Source organism: Vulpes vulpes, chromosome 14, assembly GCF_048418805.1.
Source record: "Vulpes vulpes isolate BD-2025 chromosome 14, VulVul3, whole genome shotgun sequence".
Lineage (NCBI taxonomy): Eukaryota > Metazoa > Chordata > Mammalia > Carnivora > Canidae > Vulpes > Vulpes vulpes.
Window position 1 is genome coordinate 107,684,290 of NC_132793.1, and position 21,113 is coordinate 107,705,402.

Consider the following 21,113-nt stretch of genomic DNA (forward strand, 5'->3'; position numbering starts at 1 on the left):
CCCATCAAAAACATCCTCTATTTCCCAGCACTGGGAGAAGTTAACCTGAGCCTAGGAATGCCTTCCAGAAACTTAGTAGTAGGGAAGAAAAGACACCTTGGATGACCAATCTGGGAAGCCTTCCTAGAGGAGGGGCTTTGAAGAGAGGCATAGAGAATGGATCGGGGGATCCCTGGGTGGCGCAGCGGTTTGGCGCCTGCCTTTGGCCCAGGGCGCGATCCTGGAGACCCGGGATCGAATCCCACATCGGGGTCCCGGTGCATGGAGCCTGCTTCTCCCTCTGCCTATGTCTCTGCCTCTCTCTCTCTCTCTCTCTCTCTCTGTGTGACTATCATAAATAAATAAAAATTTAAAAAAAAACTTCTGTTAAAAAAAAAGAGAGAGAATGGATCGGGAGGTACGTTTACTTTTTAATATAACTTCAGAACAACAGGAGCAATTAGAGAAAACCAGACGCTCGCATCCCTCCAGCCTACGTAAAACTGTGTTTGCATTTATCCGCACTGAAGCAAAGTAGAGTTGCTGTCAAGGCAGCGGGAGTGGGGGGCGGGCAAGGGTTCCCCAAGAAGGGGAGGGCAGAGGTGCAGGTTCACAGGGGCCACCGGGAACATCCGTCAGCGGATGAGCTGTCCTGCAGGGCTACGGGCTTCAGTGCCCGCTTCCTCCCTGACTTCAGGCTTCAGAATTGGGCAGAAGCCGGACTTCTCTGAAACAGAACGAGTTCATGAACCCAGAGAGTCTCACAGTTTGGTGCATGTTCCCTGTCTGCCTTGATCAGTTGTCTGACAGAGCTCTGGGCAGGAACGAGACACCACTCTGGATAATTTAAGCAGAGGAAGGATTTAGCATGAGGAACCAGGTGTTCCCTAAATTGTTGTGGGGCTAGAGAAAGGGCTTCAGGTTGGAATCCCAAGGATCCCACCCAGGGGCCGTAGAGCTATCCCACCTGGGGAGCTTCTGCCTTCCATGTCAGGAGGGGCGGGACCAGGAGGGGCAGGACCAGGAGCCCCAGCAGACTTGCCAAGGTCAAGGATACACAGCAAGTGTTGAGACCCACGCATGTGACATCGCCACTGCTGCAGCCATACTGCCTGGCAATGCTCACAGAGCCAGTGACTGGATGGCAGAAGGCAGAGTCCAGCTGCTGCCTCCACCACGGCCACCTCTCCACCCTCCAGAGCTGAGGATGGATCCCACAGCAAGTCCCTGCAACCTGGCTGGCCAGCAGGCATGGCCCTCGGTGGCCAGAAAATGCCTCCATGCAACCTTCACCTTCTAAACCTCCCATGAGTGCGCCTGTGGCCAAGAACTCTAGCTGCAAGGGAGTCTGAGCGATTCTGAGTTTCCACTTTCCAGCCTGTGCTCTTACGAGGCACCTGACAGTGGGGCAGGGAAGGATGCCGAGTCCCAGGCCCACACGCAGCATGCTGCTGGGACCCCGGGCAGCTGCCAGATGGCAGCACCTCTAATAATTCTGTAAGACCTACTGGCACACATTTCTGCGACTGACCTACCTCTGACCTCATCCTGCTCCTTCCCTCTGGTCTCTCCCTTGCTCTGACTTCTGAGCACCGATTCACCTTTATATCAGAGCGGCCTGTGTTGCTCTGGTAGTCAGCTCCGCTCTTTTCCTGCCTGCACGTGCAGGGTTTGCTGCAGCAACCAGCATGTCCCTGATGTGTTTATTCTTGTTGATTTGCTGGTGTTTGTCTTTTATTAAGTGGAAATGTTCTATTTCTGCAGCGATTGATGGTGTATTATAAAATTGCCTCCCATGAGAGCAAATTGGAAAGGCTCCATCACGTCGCAGGGCAGGCGTCATAAACGCAAGTGCATTTGTGGGGATGGCAGCGATAATGCCGTCCATTAACGCGGAGGTTTTATTACCAGACTCCCGTAAATTGATGGCTATGCACCCACTTTTTATTTGTGTGCTGTCTGAGGATAGGAGCAGTTCTCTCCCGATTTGTAGACGGGTGACTTGAGACATGAGGTGGAAGGAGTCCTGACCTGGTCACTCAGCGGGCCCAGAGAAAGGACTAGAGGTGACTTGTCATCCTTCCTGGGGGACCCTCAGCCACTGGGGTATTACACTTAGTTCCATGAGGTGGGAACCACTGCTGTGAGCAAACACGGCGTGACCTTGGGTGCCTTACTTACCTCTCTAAGCTCTGATCTTTCATCAGTAAAGCGGTAATGACCCATTTTACGGTGCTTGGACCAGCTCCTAGCTCAGTACCTGCCACTAGCCTCTCCCACTGAGGCCCTTCCAGAAGTTCAGCACAACCAGCTGCTCGAGCTATGGACATTTATTGAGCACCTACTGTATACATACATGCCAGGCCTGACTACAGATGGTTAATAAGATGGGTGATTTCCTCGTGTCCTGGATCTTTTTTTTTTTTTTAAAGATTTTATTTATTTATCATGAGAGATACAGAAAGAGAGAGAGAGGCAGAGACATAGGCAGAGGGAGAAGCAGGCTCCATGCAGGAAGCCTGATGTGGGACTCGATCCCGGGACTCCAGGATCATGCCTTGGGCCCAAGGGAGGTGCTCAACCACTGAGCCACCCAGGTGTCCCTTGTGTCCTGGGTCTTATGTTCCAGGGGGTGAAAACATTTTTAAAAAGCCGTTTTTAAAGACAAAAGTGATCATTTCATATCATGTATTCTGGAGCAGGTGTCAGTAGATGACAGCTTGGCACCGTCTTGTCAATAAAGTCTCCTTGGCACGCAGGCAAGCCCATTTGTTTCCATCTCGTCTCTGGCTGCTTTCCTGTTCCAGAGGCAGAGATAAGCAGTTACAACAGAGACCACACAGCCTGGAAAGCCAAAGATATTTACTGTCCGGCCTTTTCCAGAACAGTTTGCCAGCTCCTGCCCTAGAATCAGATCTGTCCACTCGTTCAGCATACCCAGCGGCGATCTGTCCAGGGCCAGGCTTGGTGAGGGGCGGGCACCGCAGGGTGTGTCCCTGTGAGCTGCACCAGCTTTAGCAGAGAAGCAGGAACAAAACTGCCGAGACAGGGAAGGAACTAAGGAAACAGCTCTGGGTTTCAGAGGGCAGGAGTTCTCTCAGCAAGTGTGAGGCTGCGGGGTCAGGGGAAGAGGGCAGAGATGCAGGCAGTGGAGCCTGGCCTGTGGCAGGGAGGGAAGGAGGACGGCAGAAGCGGACATGGTAGGAGGTGGGCTTCTGTAATGGGCTATGTCGTGTCCCCCCAAAATCTATATGTGGGAGTCCTCACCCCCCAGCACCTCAGCTGTGACCATACTTGGAGCTGGGGTTTTAAAAGAGGTATTTAAGTTAACGTGGGTCACCTGGATGGGTCCTGATCCAATAGGACAGGTGTCCTTACAAGAAGAGGAGATTGGGGGGCACCTGGGTGTCTCAGTGGTGAAGCATCTTCTTTCAGCTCAGGGCGTGATCCTGAAGTCCTGAGATCAAGTCCCACATCAGGCTCCCCACAGGGAGCCTGCTTCTCCCTCTGCCTGTGTCTCTGCCTCTCTCTCTGTGTCTCTCATGAATAAAGAAATAAAATCTTAAAAAAAAAAAAGATCGGAACACAGATATGCACAGAGAACAACCAGGTGAAGACACAGGGAGTACACAGTCATCTACACAGCAGAAAGATGGGCCTCTGGGGGAACTGATCGTACCCACACCTTGGTCTCAGACTCCCAGGCTCCAGGACTGGGAGAAAATGAGGCTCTGCTGCTTAGGCCCTGTCTGTGGTGCTCATTCTGGTGGCTCTGGTGTCCCCGACACTCACAGGCGCTCAGCCTCCTTGTGGAGCAAAAGGTCCTGTCTCAGGTATTTTCTCTGTGCTGCTGACAGAGAGGAGAGTGGCTTAGCAAAGGAAACTCCCACGTTTGTTAAAAACAGAGACAATGCTCCCTGTTCTCACCGGCTCACAGAGTATGGAGTCACAGCCATGCAACACGACTGTCTCCGGAGGCTGCAGCAGCGTCTCGGGAAGGGACAGCCGTCCCAGGGTGGGGTGTCCTCTCACAGATCGCTGAGGTTGGGACAAAATATTGGCAAGGAGAACTCACTGAGGTGGGACCCACTGGGTCTACATTCTGCAGCTGTGGGGAAGAAGGAGCCACGAAGGGGGTCAGCCAGGGGCAGTGGAACAATCTAGAATGTGGGACTTGAACCTGTGGCCTCAGAGGTAGGGCATCTACCAGAAGCCAGGTGACAAGGAGGAAGCCCCAGGTGAAGGTGGAAGGGGGCTGAGGGGCACAGGAGGTTCCTGGAGATGAGGAGTGGAAGGGCCAGGGCCTCTGGTGCAGGTGGGTGACAGCACAAGGGGGCGTGCCTGGGACACCCCTCCCCTGGGCCAGAGTGGGAGCAAAGGGAAGGCACTGCAGGTCAGTTCTCTCCAGGACCTGGGCCCTGAGACCTGACACAGGCTTCTCAACCCAATGGACTGGGTTCTGAGCTCAGCTCTGTAGTACCAGGGCCTCTGGGCATTGACCTTGGCCAAACCCTGACCAAGAGGTGACTTTACACTGAGTCTTGTACGCTGGATGTGACAAGGAAGGGCATTCCAGCCAGATCGGACAGCAGGTGCAGATGCTCAGAGGACCCCCTGAGACACATTAGCAGCACAGTCACACATGAGCCCAGAGCTGCATGTGACAGGGGTGTGGGATGTATGGGCAGAGACAGCAGCAGGAGGGAGGCCAGGCAGCCCAGGGGCCCTGAGTGCCCATATAAGGCATGTAGCTTTATCCCAAGGCCATGGCATCCCGTGGAAGTTCTGACATACAAGAGAGATGTGGTCAGGTGCATGTCCCAGAAAGATCCTAGTGGCTGTCTCCTGGAGCAAGGGCTGGGTGGGAGGGTGGGGGGCTGCAGGCAGGAGGTCCAGAGGAGGTGCTGCAGGAAGCCACAGAGACGCAGGTGGCTCAGCGGGCCCGCAGGATGGAGTGGAGGCAGGGTCCAGCAGCCATGGGTTAGGTGGAGGATATTAGCACATTTGGTGACTTCTAGGGTGTAGCAGTGAGGTGGTGAGGGCAGGGCCAGGGTCCTGGCCTTGGGAGCTGGTGGGTGACAGGCACTAGGCAGGGCTGGGGCAGGCTTCCAGGATGGTGGTCCATCTGCCCGCAGTGAAGGCCAGGATCGCACACAGCTTATACTCGAGGAGCCCCAGTTTCCCTTCTGAGGTTCCACAAACCCTTCTCTCATGAACAGCAGCAATAACAACACCATGACCTCACTTGCTAATCCTAACTTGGGGCCCTGAGGAGGACAGGCTGGGTCAGATGAGAAGCACGTGACACAGGGTGTGTCAGGCTGGCCCTGAAGGCTGGCAGATGTGGGCTCTAGTCCCGGTGACTGTTGCCGTGGTTGTTAGGCCCATTTCACAGATGGGGACACTGAAGTCCAGTGGCTGGCATCAGCCTTCCTTCCTGTTGAGGTCTGGCCATGAAATTGCTCTGCTTGCCTGATTTATTCTAGACACATCTCGAGTGCAGGGGAGTAAAGGCAGGCGCTTTCAAATCACAGAGAATTCACATCCAGCCTCTGCCAGTGAACAACCCGGGCAAATCACTCAACTGCTCTTAGCTGCCATTCTGCATCTGTAAAACAGATTGATAAAAGCATTCGATTCACAGAGATGTCACGAGATGGCCCGAGAGGGCACGTGCCCATGCGGTCAGCCCTCAGCAGCAGCGGGTGGGGGTTGATGTTGTCCCTACGTGATGCCGACAGGATGCTGGGAGCATGTAATTAGGGTAACCTTTCCGCAGTGGTGCCTGGGTTGAGCCCGCGCATTCCAGGAAGGCGGGGATCTGGGTCCCCATTTCAGAAAAGTGTCAAACTGAGATTTAGGAAGCTTTGTGGGGGGGGGTCACATAACTGTGTACTGTGGTGTCTGTTGGGAGCCAGGGCTACTGGGCCCCACTATCTCTCAAGTCAGACTCACCCCTGCAAAATGTTATAGCGGCAGGCACCATCTTATAGATGGGGAAACTGAGGCAGGCACAGCAAATGCGATGCAGGGCTCAGGGAAACCAGGTCTCTGCCCCTGGAGCACAGCTGGCCTCTCTGCTGGGGAGTGACAGTGACATGCCCCGCCCGCCTCTGCGACCCAGCGCTTTGGTCTCTGTGCTCTGAGTGAGCCATGCAGGATTTCCACATGCGTCACGCTTCATGGGTACGCAGATCCCTTAAGATCCTCACGCCCACCCTGCTCTCGAGAACGGAGTGGAGGCCTCGGTGTTCCCATAAACCCCACCCTCCGACAGGGGAGGCTGGCAAAACTTTGCAAAATCACCAATGAAAGATGCCTTGGGACCTTGATTATAGTACTGCCCACATCCCAGTCAGGGTGGGGGGTGCCCGTTTATTCTCACCCAGGACTGCAGCTGATGCAGGGCAGAGCTGGTGGCGGGAGGCGGGGGGAAGGGGCAGGCAGGGCTCCTGCCCTGCTTTCCAGGACCCCACCCCCACCCCCACAAGTGCCTCATCCTGGCAGCGGCAGCCTGCAGGCTCAGGCGGGGCGGGTGTGTGCTCTGCAGGGCCCAGTATGATGTGAGGAACCTTTGAAAATCAGGGCAAACGTTCCTTCTGCAGTTCTCTCTCAAGCTGTCATGATGGGCTTTTTATTGAAGTAGAGTGACACACAATGTCACATTAGCAACAAGGCTCTGTTTGCTGTGCTCTCTGCAAGTGTAGCTACCACCTGTCACCATGCCACAGTATCACGGTACCACTGGCTGTGGCCCCTCTGCTGTGCCTTTCTGCCACCCCCACCATGGGCGCCAGCGGGAGGTGGGAGGCAGGCAGTCGCGGTGCTTCTCATGAGCCATTTAACATCACACTTCGCTGTGCCTGGGACCCTGGCGCAGAGTGCAGACCCTCCCAGGCTCCACGGCCCTGCTTTGGGGCTCAGTACATGGCGGGAGGCTGACACTGACCTTCCCCAGTCCAGTCCAGGCCCCCCAGAGTCTGTTCCAGGAGGTGGAAGGAGACAGGACCTTGCAGGGGCCCCGACTCCGAGCCCTCCCTCCCAAACTCATTGCTTCATGGGGCTTCCCTTAGAAAACTCAAAGATACATTTACTGGGAAGTTCAAGGTGGTGGCCACAGAGCATGAAGCCCAAGTGGAGCACCCTCGTGAGCATAGGCCCTGAGCTACTGAGTGGCCGCAGACCCCAGACACAGAGGACTCTGCTTTTCCTGCATGGATGCTCCTTCACACTGCCTGCCCTTGGCAGACTCTGCTCCCTTCTTCCCAACAAACACCCAGCCTCCCAGCCTCCCAGCCTCCCGCCCCGGCAGCATGTTGTCAAGTCCCTCCTGGACAGTAGTGTTCAGGGGCACCTCCTCTTGGGAGCCTGCCTGGCCACTGCCCCTGGGTTCCTACCAGCTGACCTGGGGCTGAGGATGGCTCTTTCTGGACCTCTCGGAGGTCGGTCTGTACCCCTAGGTGAATGCCAATGCTGCCACCAGCAGGTCCTCAGCCAGGCCTGGACCAGCCTGACCTCTCCCAGGGCATTCATCATCCAGGGGAGATCACCCCTGGCTCAGAAGAGGCTCATCCTCACAGCATGACCAGACTTTTGTCTCTCTTCTCTCTGCCCTCAAGCTCTACGTGTCATCTGACCTGGGGAAGAAGTGGACGCTTCTGCAGGAGCGAGTGACCAAAGACCACATGTTCTGGTGAGAGCCCACCCCCCACCGGTGCTCCCCTTTGCTCCCTGCAGCCCTTAGCTCAGGGCTCCCCGCCTTCTCCTCCTCTGACCCCTGCCTCGTACCTCCCCATCCCACGGGGACATCCTGAATGCTCTTTCTGCTCTGCTGAGACCTGTTGGAGATGGTTGTGAGTGGGGGCTTGCTGGTCCTCGGGTCAGGTGTGCACTCATGAACGAGCTGTGCCCCTGACACAGGTGCTGGGCCCTCTCTGAGCTTCCACTTCCTCACTGTGGGTCAGGTGCCAAGTCCATCTAGCTGGCACAGTGCCCAGCACACAGGAAGCCCACCACCTTCCTCCCCTCCCCACCGCCCCTCCCTCCCCATTCCTGCCCTAGGACCCAACTCAGCCCCTGATGAGCTGCCCTTCTCCCATGCAGCCCCCCCTGCTCCGTGGCTTCCTCTACCCCTACCTGCATCGGCCCCCTTCTCCTGCCCCATTCAGTGCCTGGGCTCCCCTCCCATGCTCATGTTATCTCTTGGGAGGGTCTCAATGATCAGTGTGAGCAGTGTCCTAATCTCATTGCCCCAGTGAGGAAGCTGGTGCTGGAGAAGCATCAGCGGGCTAAATGGGTGAGGCCGGGGTGTGGGGGGGTAAGTGCCTGCTGGTGGGGCATACAGATGGTGGAGGGGTGGCAGCTGAGGGTGCTGGTTCAAGACCCACCTCTGCTGCCCACCAGCCATGGCCATGGGCCATTCTTCTGCCTAAACCACCCCTGGAGTCGTGTGCACATGTGTTCTTCCCACCAAATTGCTCTTTTCTTGCACACGAGCACATACACGCACGTGCATACACTCCTATCCTTTCCCTTTCTTACCTCGTTTGTACAACAGATATTGGACCGGCCTCTTTGTTGGGCCACAGTCCTGTCTCCCTAACAGTGACCACGGAGGGAGCTAGGGTCACGGCTTACAGCTGCAAGGTTGCAGGGAGGCCCGCATCGCTAACTCTGGAGCACTGGCCGGGTGGCCTGGGTGCCGTCCACTGATGTGGCTGCCCTGGGAGGGCCTGCTTCCTTCCCTGGAATCCCAAGGGGTGCCTCCATCACGAGCCTTGTCACTGATGTCAACTGTTGCTCCCCCAGGGCTCCCAGGAGGTGGGGAGGGGCAAGGAGGTGGGATTTCCAGACCCCAAGGGCCTGAGAAATTGGCAGAATGGCCAAGCGCCCCCCGCACATCGGGTCCCAGGCCAGGCTGGGTGCTCAGGAGATCTCTGGGGGCAAGAGACAAGCCCGCCTGCAGATACTGAAAGGCAAATTGGCACTAATTCAAACATGTTGTTAGCTCGGACAGATCAAGTGATTTCTCTCCCAAGTTTCTCCAATTGCTCTGAGCTGTTATGCGCAAGAGATAATCAGTCCAGACACTTGGGCCCTGGGGCCCAGGAACTTCTCCCGGAATGTGGTGACAGGCAGTGATGGGGCTCCCTCTCTTACAAGCAGCGCATAAGGCTGTTTTGACAGCATTTCTAGGGCATTCTTTGTCCTTGAACCGACAGCAGGAATTGGCCAAAGCCCACGTTCCACGTTCTGAGGCTCTGACCCCTTTAAAGTTTTGGAGGGCTAAACAGCAAGCAAGCTCATTAGCATGGCCTTGTGGGGCTGAGGTGGGGCAGCCCCCGGGGTGGGGAGGTCCACTACCCTCCCTGTGGTCTCTCAGCGGCCATGCAACCAAACCATAACAGCCGCCTGGGAGCTGCCACACTGTGGACACTGACCATCCACCAGGTACCAGATGAGGGGTCTGAATATATCATCTTTATCAAGTCAGAACCACAGACCCTGGTCATCTCCCCCTCATGTTACAGAGGGGGACTCTGAGGCTCAGGGAGGCACGTGTCCTAGGTTGTGCTGTCTGTAAGCAGCAGCCCAGGGGGGTGGGCTGCCTCTGCCTGTGGCTGGGGCCACGCCATTCGCCTCTGTGCTGGGCAGTCTGGTCGCCTGCATTTCTCCAGCCACGTCTGTGTCTCCTTCACCGCTCTGGGCCAAGCTGACTCGCAAAGCCTCAGCCTTCCTCTTCCATTAGCTCAGTGCCTGCCCAGCTGTGGGACAAATGGCAGGACCTCTGCAGTGGAGGGAGGGAACAGGAGACAGTTCATCACACCACAGGCCTAGTGCAGAGTCTTTGAGGGTGTATCAGGGCACTTTGCGTTAGTGCTTAAGTGGCATCCAGCAGGCATGAAAGCTGACTCCCTGTGTCCCCAAAACACTGCACTCTTCAGAGATCTGCCTGCCCAGGGGTCATCTCACATGTCTGCTGCTTCTAAGCAGTGGGTCAAGGCCCTTCCCCAAATGCCATCTTTGGGGACCCCAACAACACAGGAGGGCACAGGGGTCAACACTTGTCCTTTTCTGCAGGGAACTGGGCTGTATCTGTGGTGCTGGGCATGCAGCCTTGCATGGTCCTCAAAACCCATGACCAAGGGGGTCTGGGAAGGGACCCCAATCCACTGGGCCCCTGCCTGGTCCAGGGCCTGGTGTGGGCTGCTGGGGCTCAGTTGTGGGGTGCTTAATGGGAGAGCCAGAGAGTGAGGGGGACTGGGGGCGCTGCTCACTGAGTGGAAGGGGCAGGTGCAGGAGTGAGTGGGTGAGCCGGTGAGTGAGTAAATGAATGGATAAGGGAGTGAATGAGTGAGTGATGGAATGAATGAATGAATGAATGAATGAATGAATGAAAGGGGGATGGAGTCAATGAATTAATGAGTGAGGGAGAGAATTAATGAATGAAGGAGGGAGTAAAGGAGGGAGGGAGTCAGTGAATGAATGAATGAATGAGGGAGGAAATGAGTGAGTGAATGAATTAATGAATTAAGGAGGAAATGAATGAATGAGGGAGGGAGTGAAGGAGGGAGCTAGAGGGTGAGCGGGTGTCACTACGTACTCTGCAGGTGGCCAGTGGTCCCACTAAAATCCCATTGGGCAGCTGAGGACCCGTCGTCAGGGCCCCTGGTAAAGGGACTGGGGCGGCCTTGTGCAGAATGGAGAGGAAGATGTCAGGCCGCGGGCCTCACGTCCCTCCTGGAGCACGAGTGCTCTGTTCACAAAGCCCGGGGCAAGCCTCACCTGGAGAGACTCTACTTGGGGCCAGAGCGGCTGGTGCAGGAGCTGCAGTTTGCGGACTGCAGGGGCGCCCACCTGCTCCTGCAGGGCCTCTGTGGGGCACGTGGCACTCAGACCCACTTTTGGGGGATGGAGGCCCCTGGAGGATGAGGAACAGACAGGGGCCCCGGCGCCAGCCCCCCTCACTTCCCTCCCCCACAGGCTAGCAGGTGGGGAGCAGAAAGGAGGCAGTTCCCAGGGGTCTTCCCGCGCTGGGGGAGGGACCACCAGAGACCCTCTGCTTAGGGCACTTGCTCTCTGTACTAAGGGAAGCTCGGTGGCCCGGAGGGGACCCAGGGAAGGCAGCCTCTGGGCTGAGTGACCACGGGAACTGACTCCGTGTGCCGACTCTCACTTTGCTCTTCTCGGCAGTGTCCAGGAGAGAGGTCATTTTGGTGGCTGGATTTTTAATACTTGTGTTGGCTCAAATATCTGTTCTAACAGATGCAGTCAGCTCGCCAGACCCAGGCCAGCAGCTCCGTTCTCGCTTAGGTGAGGGCTGAAGCAGGCAGAAGGTTTTCATGGGAGTCGAGGTCAAGACAATGGCAAGTCAATGACCGTCCAGTAGGCACACGCGATGGTACAACCTGGCGAGCCCTGGACCACGTCACCTCTAAGGTTCCTCTCAGCTGGAGAGTGTGCACTTGACCTCCTGGGCACCAGGCCCTCACTGGGTGGGTGCGTGGGTGGCCCCATCCCTGCCTCCCCTGGAGGATGCTGCCCACCCCCAAGGCTGTGACCCTACGATGCACCTTCGTCTGCTCTTCTCCGGTCTCACGGAAGATCCCATGGGCAGTCACAGGCACTGTGGCCTTCTGGGTGCTGCCTGAGCCCCAGGATCACATGAGCAAGGCAGGGGCTGGCACTGTGGTGGGTGGCAGGGTGTCACAGCAGGGAGCAGCGAGGGTGAAAGAGAGGGAGCCTGGTGTGAATCCCTGCTCTGCATTTCCAGCTGCACACCCCTAGGCAGGGGTAGGGGGTCATTTTGCTCCTCTGAGCCTTGGTTTTCTAATATACAAGATTAGGGTGGCTCAGTGGTTGAGTGTCTACCTTTGGCTCAGGGCATGGTCCCGGGGTCCCCAGATTGAGTCCCACATCGGGCTTCCTGCATGGAACCTGCTTCTCCCTCTGGCTGTATCTCTGCCTCTGTATATCTCTCATGATTAAATAAAATCTTAAAAAAAAAAAGATTAGGGTGATATTCCCAAACCTGGCCTAACCTTGTCAGGGTATTTTGATCATCCCCAAAACAATAGCAACAATAAAGATGCCAGGAATGTGAAGGTCTTCAGTAAAGCAGAGTCTTCTATAAAGAGTTTCATAGAGACGCCTGGGTGGCTCAGCGGTTGAGCATCTGCCTTTGGCCCAGGGCATGATCCCCGGGGTCCTGGGACTGAATTCCACATCGGGCTCCCTGCATGGAGCCTGCTTCTCCCTCTGCCTGTGTCTCTGTCTATCTCTCTGTCTCTCATGAATAAATAAATAAACCTTAAAAAAAAAAAAAGAGTCTTATAAAAAGAAGTTCTGGATACCTCCCCAGGAGCAGGTGGGGAGGACTGAGCCCTCAGACCCACGGAGCAGGAGTGGCCACCCAGGGCTCGGGGCCTGATGCGGGCTCTGGGACAGGGGCCTGGGGACTCGGTTCCCAGCACCAATCCCCACACACTCTTTTCCAGGTCTGTATCTGGAGTGGATGCTGACCCTGATTTGGTCCACATGGAAGCCCAGGATGTCAGAGGAGGTAAGCCGGGAGGGGTGCGTGTACCAGGTGTCCCCTGTGTCTTTACCCCAGCTCAGGGCCCGGCCTGGTGCGCCCTAGGGCAGTTTCTTGGCTGAGCAGGGCCGCTATGTGATGATGTGGCGTAACTTTAAATGTGCTTGTTTTCCAGCTGGGGATAAATTGAAGTCAAGGAGCTCCGCTCCGTGGAAAAGTCCATTAAGAGGGTGATTTGTTCTGGCCCATGAGCATTGAGTGTTTCCTGTGCACTATGCCCCCCACCTCTGGTGCTGCTGAGTGCTGAGGCCAGGTGGGGGCCTCTGACGGCTGCCCCTTCAATGGGCGGGGGCCTGGCCACCCCAGCACAGCTGGCTTCGTGCCAGAATGCACCCAGGGGCCTTCCATGCTCTAAGAAAGATCCTCTGTGCTCCTGAGGGAGGAGCACTGACCGGCCCTAGGACTATGGAATATTCTAGAACCATGGGTGTTCTAGATGAGCCCAGATGACTGTTATTCAACACATACTTGATGAGTTCCCTGTGGACCAGGCCCAGTGCTAACCTGCTGGGGACACAGGTGAACAAGACATAGTCCTGCCCTTTGCCTGGTTGGGGACAGTACAGATGCCAACCCTGTAGTACAATCCATGGGACCCGCATGCAGCCAGGAACAGGGACAGCAGAACTGGTGCCGCCCTGGTGCTGTCACTGCTCTGACCACATTCCCCTACAGCGGCTGGGACCATTGAGCCTTCTACTGCTGGGCTTCTCTTAGAGTGGAGACCTCTGTAGGTTCACATTTAACAAATGGTGGGAGTTGACAAGTGCCAAGCAGTAGAGCTCCTTGGATAGGACGTACTATGTGGAAGGCAATGTCAGAGCCCAGCCACAGAGAGTCCCAGCTGAGACCAGAAGCACTGGCATCGGCTCCCAGCCTGCCAAGTGCCAGCTGCGTGACCCTGGGAATGTCACCTCTCCTCCCGGCTCCTTGATGTCCTCATCTGTGAAATGGGTCAATGCACATGTGCTGCTCAGTGCGGGGAAGTCATGGGCGAGCGCTTGGTGGTAGAGGGTGGAAGCTGCTGATGGGCCTCTTAACCTTTTCTAAGCCCTCAGCTCTTTCCAGGATCTGCTGTCCTGTGGGGAGGTGGGGGGCAGGTGTTATGGTCACTTCTGCTTCACCAGAACAAAGTTCAGAGGGGTTCTGGGCTTGCTCGCACTCACAGGGTATAGGCCAGTATAGACCCCAGCTCCTGCTATGCTCCACCCACAAATCCAAAAGCATCCCAGGCCTCGCTGAGGGTGATACAGGGACTGACACCTCCACAGGGCTCAAGGCAGCAACAACGGGGGAGGTTGTGTCGGGGTATGCCCATCTTCAGTGAGGAGGAAGGACAGGCCGGCATCCTGGACAAGGAGACCCATTTTCACGGAGCGATGATTCCCCATGACCTGCCCTCCCTAGGGGGAGGAGGAGCCCTCGGCCCAACAGCAGCAGAGCACATGAAGACCCTCCAGAACTGACATGACCCCTGAGTGGTGTCCCCTCCACTGAAGACCACATGTGTTCCCCTGCTTCCCGACACCTGGCAGCCCCACCCCAGCCTGGGAGCCCCATTAGAATTCAGTCCAGCCAAGCTCTGGCACGACATCTGGACCCTCTGGTTCTCCCCCAATTGTGACCCCCTCACCCCACCTACCGCAGCCAGCCTGAACTATGCAGGCGCTCCCCAAGGTCACCTTGGCAGCTCTCTTCCCCTTTCTGGGACACTCACCCCCATTTCTCCATCTTGGGTTTCTTGTTTCCTTGGATCACCTTCCCTGCCAGCTGCCTTCCTGGTGCCTGGGCTGCCATCACATGTCATCCTGGAGCTCTGTGGGGAGAGGATGGGGTCTGATTGATTCACCTCTGTGTCCCCAGGACAGCTGCCTATTGAGTCAGCACAGGACCAAATGCCAGCTGCCCTGAGCAGGTGCAGGGCCACTGTCAGTGATTGAGCGAGAGAGTGAGCAAGCGAGTGAATGACTGAGGGAGTGAGCAAGTAGATGAATGAGAGCAAGTGAGTGAACAAGTGAGTGAATGATTGAGTGAGTGAATAAGTGAATGAGTTAGTGAGTAAACGAATGAATTAATGAATGAGTGAGTGAATGAGTGAGTGAATGAGTGGGTGAGTGAATGAATGAATGAGTTAGTAGGTGATTGAGTTAGTGGGTAAATGAGTGAATGAATGAGTAAATGAATGAGTGAGTGTGTGAATGAGTGAGTGGGTGGGTGGGTGGTGGGTGAGCCCGTGAACAGGTGCGAGCAGACTGTTGACTCTGCCCGGGGCCTGGGCGAGTCTTCCCCAGTGCACCGGGCCGCCCAGCGGGGAGGAGGACGGGGTCCTGGGGCAGGTGGGCAGGGGCCCAGCCGCGCAGACGGGGGCCTCCCGGTGCCGCTGACTCATAGGACCCTCCCCACCCTTGGAGGTGCACGTCATATGGCTTTGGGGCAGAGCACCCCAGGTGGGGGTTGACCTGCTGCTGGGTTAGGGCGTGGGTCTTCTTGCACGCTGGGCACTCCCCACACCCTCCAGCCCCCCAGGCTGGTGGCAGGACATGCCCAGAAGTCTCCGGTGACTGGGAGTGCCCTTGTGGGCTGACGTGGGTGCCCATGGTTAACCCTGCTTCTGCCCCACAAGCTGGTAGACTCGCCACCCCCGCCCCCGCCGTGCACAACTTCCCTGGAAACTTTCCCCCAAACTGTGGTAAATAAAAACAGCCTCCGGCTGCAAAGTGTGCTTTCGATTGTGCCTGACTGAATATTTAGGCAAAGCCTTTGCCTAATGTTGGGGGAAGAAAGGACTCTTGGCTCCCACCCCGGCCCACCCCTGTTTAGGTAGGGGAGACTCCAGGGGCAGGAGGGGTCCCCTGCCATGAGGGACGCTGTGGGTGCCCACTGTGGCCCCGTGCTGTACGTTCTGTGGGCACCGCCCCCTTGGCTGGTGTGGGATGTCCCACCCACGTCCCGACCTCACCTGCGTGACTTTGGCCCAGGGCCCGTGCACAGTCCCTGTCAAGAGCCACTGCTGAATACTTGCAGCGTGGTGGCCCTGGGGTCTCTGCCGCGGCGGACTCTGCGGGTCTAGTAGGAGAGCTGGGCCGTCCACGCCCCCCAGGGGGCCGGCACGGCTGTGTTCCCACAAACTTTCTTGGCGAGACCCTGCCCTAGACGTGTTACCTGCCCTCCCCTCAGTCTTGGTTTCACCATCCAGGGGATGGGACCACGGTGGGACCGTCCTGAGGATTCAGCAGCGCACCTGGCTCATAGCCGCCTCCGCTGGGCGGCAGGTGCAGTCCCCCATTGGGACTCAGACCCGCAGACAAGCCCGCTGCAGCAGTGTCCAGCGGGGCCGGGAGCGGGCCAGCGTGTCGCAGCGTCCGAGGCTGAGTCTGGCCCTTCCTGCGGCCGGAGTCGGAGCGGGTGGCACTTTCCTGTCCCCTGCAGGGTTCCGCTATGTCACCTGCCAGATCCACAACTGCTCGGAGAAGACGCTGACAGCTCCGTTCCCAGGCCCCATCGACCACGGTTCTCTGACGGTGCAGGACGATTACATCTTCTTCAAGGTAAGGACGCTTCTGGGCCTCTTGGCAACGGGCAGTCGGTGACACGGGGTACACACCGTGCTGGGGAAGATGGAAGCACGGAGACAGGAGCCAATAAAATGGCTCTTTTACTTCCAGGGGCTACTTCATTCATACTCCCCCACCCACCCACCACAGTGGTGGTGGCTGCAGAGAACCCACAGAGGCCCAAACCACCTGCTCCTCCTCCCTTCTGCCCCTCGGGGACCTCCCACAACTCGGGGCCCCCAAGCCCAAACCCAGTTTGCTCGCCTTGGTTTCACTGACTTTGGAACCAATAGGGGCTTTCTTTGGTCATTGCCCTTGGTGGCCAGGCACCAGCTGGGCACAGCCTGGTGGCCAGGACCCGGCTGCCTCTACACACAGGTACTCAGGTCACAGTTGGGACCACCCTTAAAAGACATGTGCTCTGACCATTCAGAAACTCCAGTTAACAGCTGGTCATATCACTTTCTTGATTACTTCCACTGATGAGGAGCTCACTCCTTGCAAAACAGCCTATCCCGCTCCTGGATGGCTCAAATTTTTAGAGTCCATTCTGGCACCGAGACAGAGTGTTTCCTCTACTCCTATCTGGTGGCTCCTGTCCTGCCCTCTGGGACTCTGTGAGACAAGTCCAAAAATGCGTACAGAAGGCTCCCCACAACTCGCGGCCTCTTCTTTGCCTGGTCTCAGGACTGTTTCATTACCCCAGCTGCCCTGTCCACCCGCGAAATGTGCCAGGCCCTCCTGCAAAACTGGCAGGAGGCAGGGGTCATCACAGCCCCCCGTTAGAGCAGGCCAGGCAAGAGGATCTTGCCCCTGTTCTCCTCGGCCTCTGTGACATCCCTCGGCTTCCCATCTCCTCTGCGTGATCACACACTCCAGTCCCACGTCTCTTTCTCCACCTGCCAAACTCCCGTTCTCCTTCCAAGACTTAGTCACACACCACCTGCTTCAGGAAGCCTTCCCTGATTCCATTCTACGTCAGGCCCACTGGCTGCCTCCTCAGAGCTCAGCCAGCCCCGCGTCTTCCTGTCACAGCCGGGCCATGCCATGTCATCCTTTACTGTCGACACCAGACTCCGCAGTCAGCGGGTGGGGGGCAGCTGGGTCACAGGCCTGGTTGTTGGGGGAGCGGGAAGAGATGGGGGGAGCGTGCAAGGACACAGGGCCGGCTGATTGGGCATCTGATCCATCCGATGTGGAAGGAGCCAGGCTCACCAGGGCCATGGGCGAGGTGGGGTAGGACACGGCCCTTGCTCATGGCCACGAGGACGGGGCGCCTGGTCATCCGGGGTTTGCTCTGTCTGTGCTCAGATGGGACTGTGGCGCTCTCAGCTCCATCCTCACTATCACAGTGGGCTGCTCTGACCTTGGGACTAGGGACGCACCTGCTCCTGCGGACAGGGGCCGTGGGTCTCCATCGGATCCTGTCCTGAGGGGCCATGGTCCCCGTGTTTCTCAACAACTGCCCAGAATAGCTGTTCCTAACCCCCAACTCGGAGATCCCCTGGGGGCTGCTCCCCTGTAGACTCTTACCTTGGTGGGGGGTTCCCTGCAGGGAGCCCACTGTAATCCCTGGGAGGTAGTCCTGCCTCCACCTGCCCTCCTTCCTGGTCCTCGGAGGATCCCGGCCCAGTGCCCACCGGCCTCTCCCGCCACTCCTCGCCACCAACACCATGTGTGATGAGCCCAGAGTCCTTCCTGGGACCCCCGCAGGGCACCGAGTGGTTCACGGTGCCGGTCCCTTCCCTGGTGCTGCGCTGTGGGCCGGTGTGGGACCAGAAAGAAGGGTCTGGGCCTCAGGGGACAGAGGAGACCCAAGCAGGGCCCCAAGCCTAATGGCACCACTGACAGAGCCTCTATGTGCCAACCCGTGACGTGGGCACGACAAGCCCTGGCGGCCCCGGGGCCTGGTCGGATGGCGCCAGGGACAGGCCTGCTGGTCTGGCGTGACCTGCCCTCCCGGGAGGACGCGCAGCAGCTCAGCCGTCTCCACCTGCTCCTCCGGGTCGGATGCTCAGCCGCAGCCCGGCCCAGGCGCCAGTGTGGCGGTTCCAAAGGGGTGGGGGTCGCGCGGGCAGACCCCTCCGGCACCCCCCACCGCCCCCACCCCACCCCGCGAGGATGTGACTGTGCTCTGCGCCATCCGCTTCCAGCGCAAACGCCACATTCGCATCTCGGGGAAGGCGGCGCCCCTGCTGGCCCCCAGCCTCAGGCTTGAACCACAGGCCCCTCATGCCGTGGCCTGGGGGGACACAGGGTGTCACGTTTGCAGGCTGGGCATCGCCCAGGGCGCCCCAGAGCAGCCATGCCCGGGAGCTCAGCGGCTGGCAGACGGGGCTGTGAGGAGGGGCACCCACTTCTCGCCGCCGTCTCTCCAGCGTCCTCCCCGACCTGCGCAGCGGGTCTCTCTCTCTGGGCTGCGTGGTGCTTCCTTCTGAGGAAGCAGGATGCCACCTCCTCCAGGAAGTCGGCCTGGCCTCTCCCACCCCGGGGCGCCCTCTCTGAGCCCCCAGGACCCCCGTGCGTCCCCCATCCCGACACTGCCAGCTCAGGGAGCCCCAGGGGCCAGACCAGCACAGACCTCACAGCCCCTGCCCTTGGGGCGGAGGTGTCTGGAGAAAGCTGGTCAGCCTCGTCATCACGATGCTTTGGGCACAGCGGGCCTGCTGTGGTGGGTGGATGTGTAGGGGCCACGTGCTGCCCTACCAGCTTCCCGGGTGTGAATCCCCACAGCCGCCCCATCACTTGGCTTCTGCTCCTCCCATTTCATGGGGCGGGGAGACTGAGGCTCAGAAGCCGGTCCCCAGGCCAGCTGGCTCGTGGGGGTAGAGCTGGAGTCTGAGCCCAGGCGGTGATGCATGATGGCCTATGCTGCATTGCCGTGCGCACACGCGTGTACACACCACAGGACTCACGCTCACGCACTCCTGCATAGAATTCACCTCCACGTGCTTGCACATAGCGAGTGCACACATGTGGGGTGCCGTGTCCACAGACACGCGCGGAATGCACGCTCACACGTGGTGAGACACAGAGGTCGCCCATCACCCCCCACCCCACGCCACTGCCCTCTCCTGTCCCGTTGGCCGCCCCCTCGCCCTCTCGCCCACCCTCTTGCCCGCGCCCCATCCAAGACAGAGCCTCTCTTTTCCTGGCTCTTCTGTGACCGCCCGCGGGAGACGACGTATGCATCTCCGGGGCCTCGGTATTCTCATCTTTAAAATGGAAGTGATGGCGGTTTGTGGAGCTGTTGTCAGGAGACCAGGCGAGCTGAGCGGTGCTCCGGACGGTGCCGCCACGTGGGCAGTCTCAGCACGTGTTGCCTCCTGTTTCGTCCTGCCTCATGGTTTGATGGTCGTCTTTTGTGGCTCGAGCTTCCTCCCCTCAGTGGCTCAGCCAAGGACTCTCCCTGGGGGAGAAACTTCCTCTGCCTTGTACTGGAACATGGATGTAGTAGGGGAACAGGTGGTGAGAGGGCACGGGGTAAGGTTAGTTCTAACAGAGAGACGCAGAAGGCTCCCCAGAGGAGGGGTGTCTGGTGTGGGGTTCTGAAGGGTGAGTAGGAGTCTGTCCATTTCGGGCAGAGCAGGTACAAGCAGAGTGAAAGGCCACTCTCAGCAGCCGAAATACAATGCATAGCGTTTCATTCATGACCACGCGGCTTGACTGGAAACTAGCTTCTTAAAAATGTGTTTTTTTCCCCTCCTGCTAGGCCACCTCAACAAACCAGACCAAATATTACATCTCTTATCGCCGCAGTGAATTTGTTCTGATGAAGCTGCCGAAGTACGCGCTGCCAAAGGTAAGAGTGACTTCGCCATCCCACCTGGCTCTGTAGCCAGGTCCCGACCCACGCGGACCCATGGGTCGCAGGGCTCCTGACAGGCACTCAGTGGTCCCCAGGTCAGGATGGACAAGAGCAGGGATGGCTGTGCTTCCTGCAACCACCGTCCTCTCCCATGGTCCGCCCCATCCTCAGTGCGCCCAGCTCCATCCCGTCAGAGGGCTTCGGCCATGCTCTTCCCTCCTCCTGGCCTGCGCCTTCCCCAAACCCGGGCACCTGTGACGTCTCAGAGAAATGGCCCTTACTCGGGTCTCTCCCAGCTGGTCCAGGCCTTGGTTTCCCTCTGCACCCTGTCCTCTGCTTTCCTGATGCACAGGGTGCTAGCAAACCCCAAGTCCCTCTCCTGCTTTCATCTGGAGTTGCATTCAGAGAGGCTGAGTAACCTGTCTGAAGTCACACAGCTAGTATGGGCCCAAAGCTGGTCTGAGGGCAGCCTCATGCCCCCTCTCCCTCCGGAGGACCTTGGATGTGGCCCCTTCACAGAGCCCAGGCACGGATGGGACCAGCCCCTCCTCCTACATACGTTTACTGAGCATCGAATATAAGCTAGGAAGCATGCTAGGGCCTGATGCTATGGCTGTGGACCAGATACCCCAGCTCCTGCCCTCGTGGGGCTTTCAGAGAGGGAATGAACAGAAAACCAAGTAGACAAATATATGAAATGATCTCAGGTTGTGCGTTACCCCATGAGGGAAGGAGAGGCAGAGACGGAGGGTGATGGGGTAGGGGAGTCGTCCCTGAGGGGGGCTGTCCCTGGGGGGACATTTTCTCTGAAGTCCTGAAGTCTTGAGGTTGTGGGAAAGCTGTGCATGTGGAGGGCTGGGCTTGTGCAAAGGCCCTGGGGTGGGAGGGAGCCTGGTTGTAAAGCAGCGGCTGGGAGTAGGGAGAGGAGATCATTGCTCTGGGCCCTGCAAGCCCAGGTGCAGGGGGGTGCAGTGCCCTGTTGTAAAGTCCTCCACACCTGCACCTGTGCCAGGCTGTGCTGGCCACCAGGACACCTCTCCAGAGCCAGGCACAAGGAGAGTACTTAAGGGTATTTTTTTAAAAGAAAACTTTAAAACTTCTTCTTAAAAAAAGAAGAGAAAGGAGATAAAATGGGAAGGAAAAGAAAGAAAGGAAACGAGCAAGTTGTAGAGATTCA

The 21,113-nt window shown here is 57.8% G+C and overlaps 1 protein-coding gene across 5 annotated transcripts in view; it reads left to right on the top strand.

Annotated features, from left to right (window-relative positions):
• The window catches only part of SORCS2 (sortilin related VPS10 domain containing receptor 2), a 458,191-nt gene that overhangs the window by 379,539 nt on the left and 57,539 nt on the right, over positions 1 to 21,113 (top strand). For all 5 annotated transcript variants that reach the window (XM_072737571.1, XM_025999725.2, XM_072737570.1 and 2 more), the window contains 4 exons: positions 7,599 to 7,672; positions 12,477 to 12,541; positions 16,004 to 16,122; positions 19,841 to 19,930. In XM_072737571.1, coding sequence (XP_072593672.1) covers positions 7,599 to 7,672; positions 12,477 to 12,541; positions 16,004 to 16,122; positions 19,841 to 19,930 — 348 coding nt within the window. The remainder of the gene's footprint in view (positions 1 to 7,598; positions 7,673 to 12,476; positions 12,542 to 16,003; positions 16,123 to 19,840; positions 19,931 to 21,113) is intronic.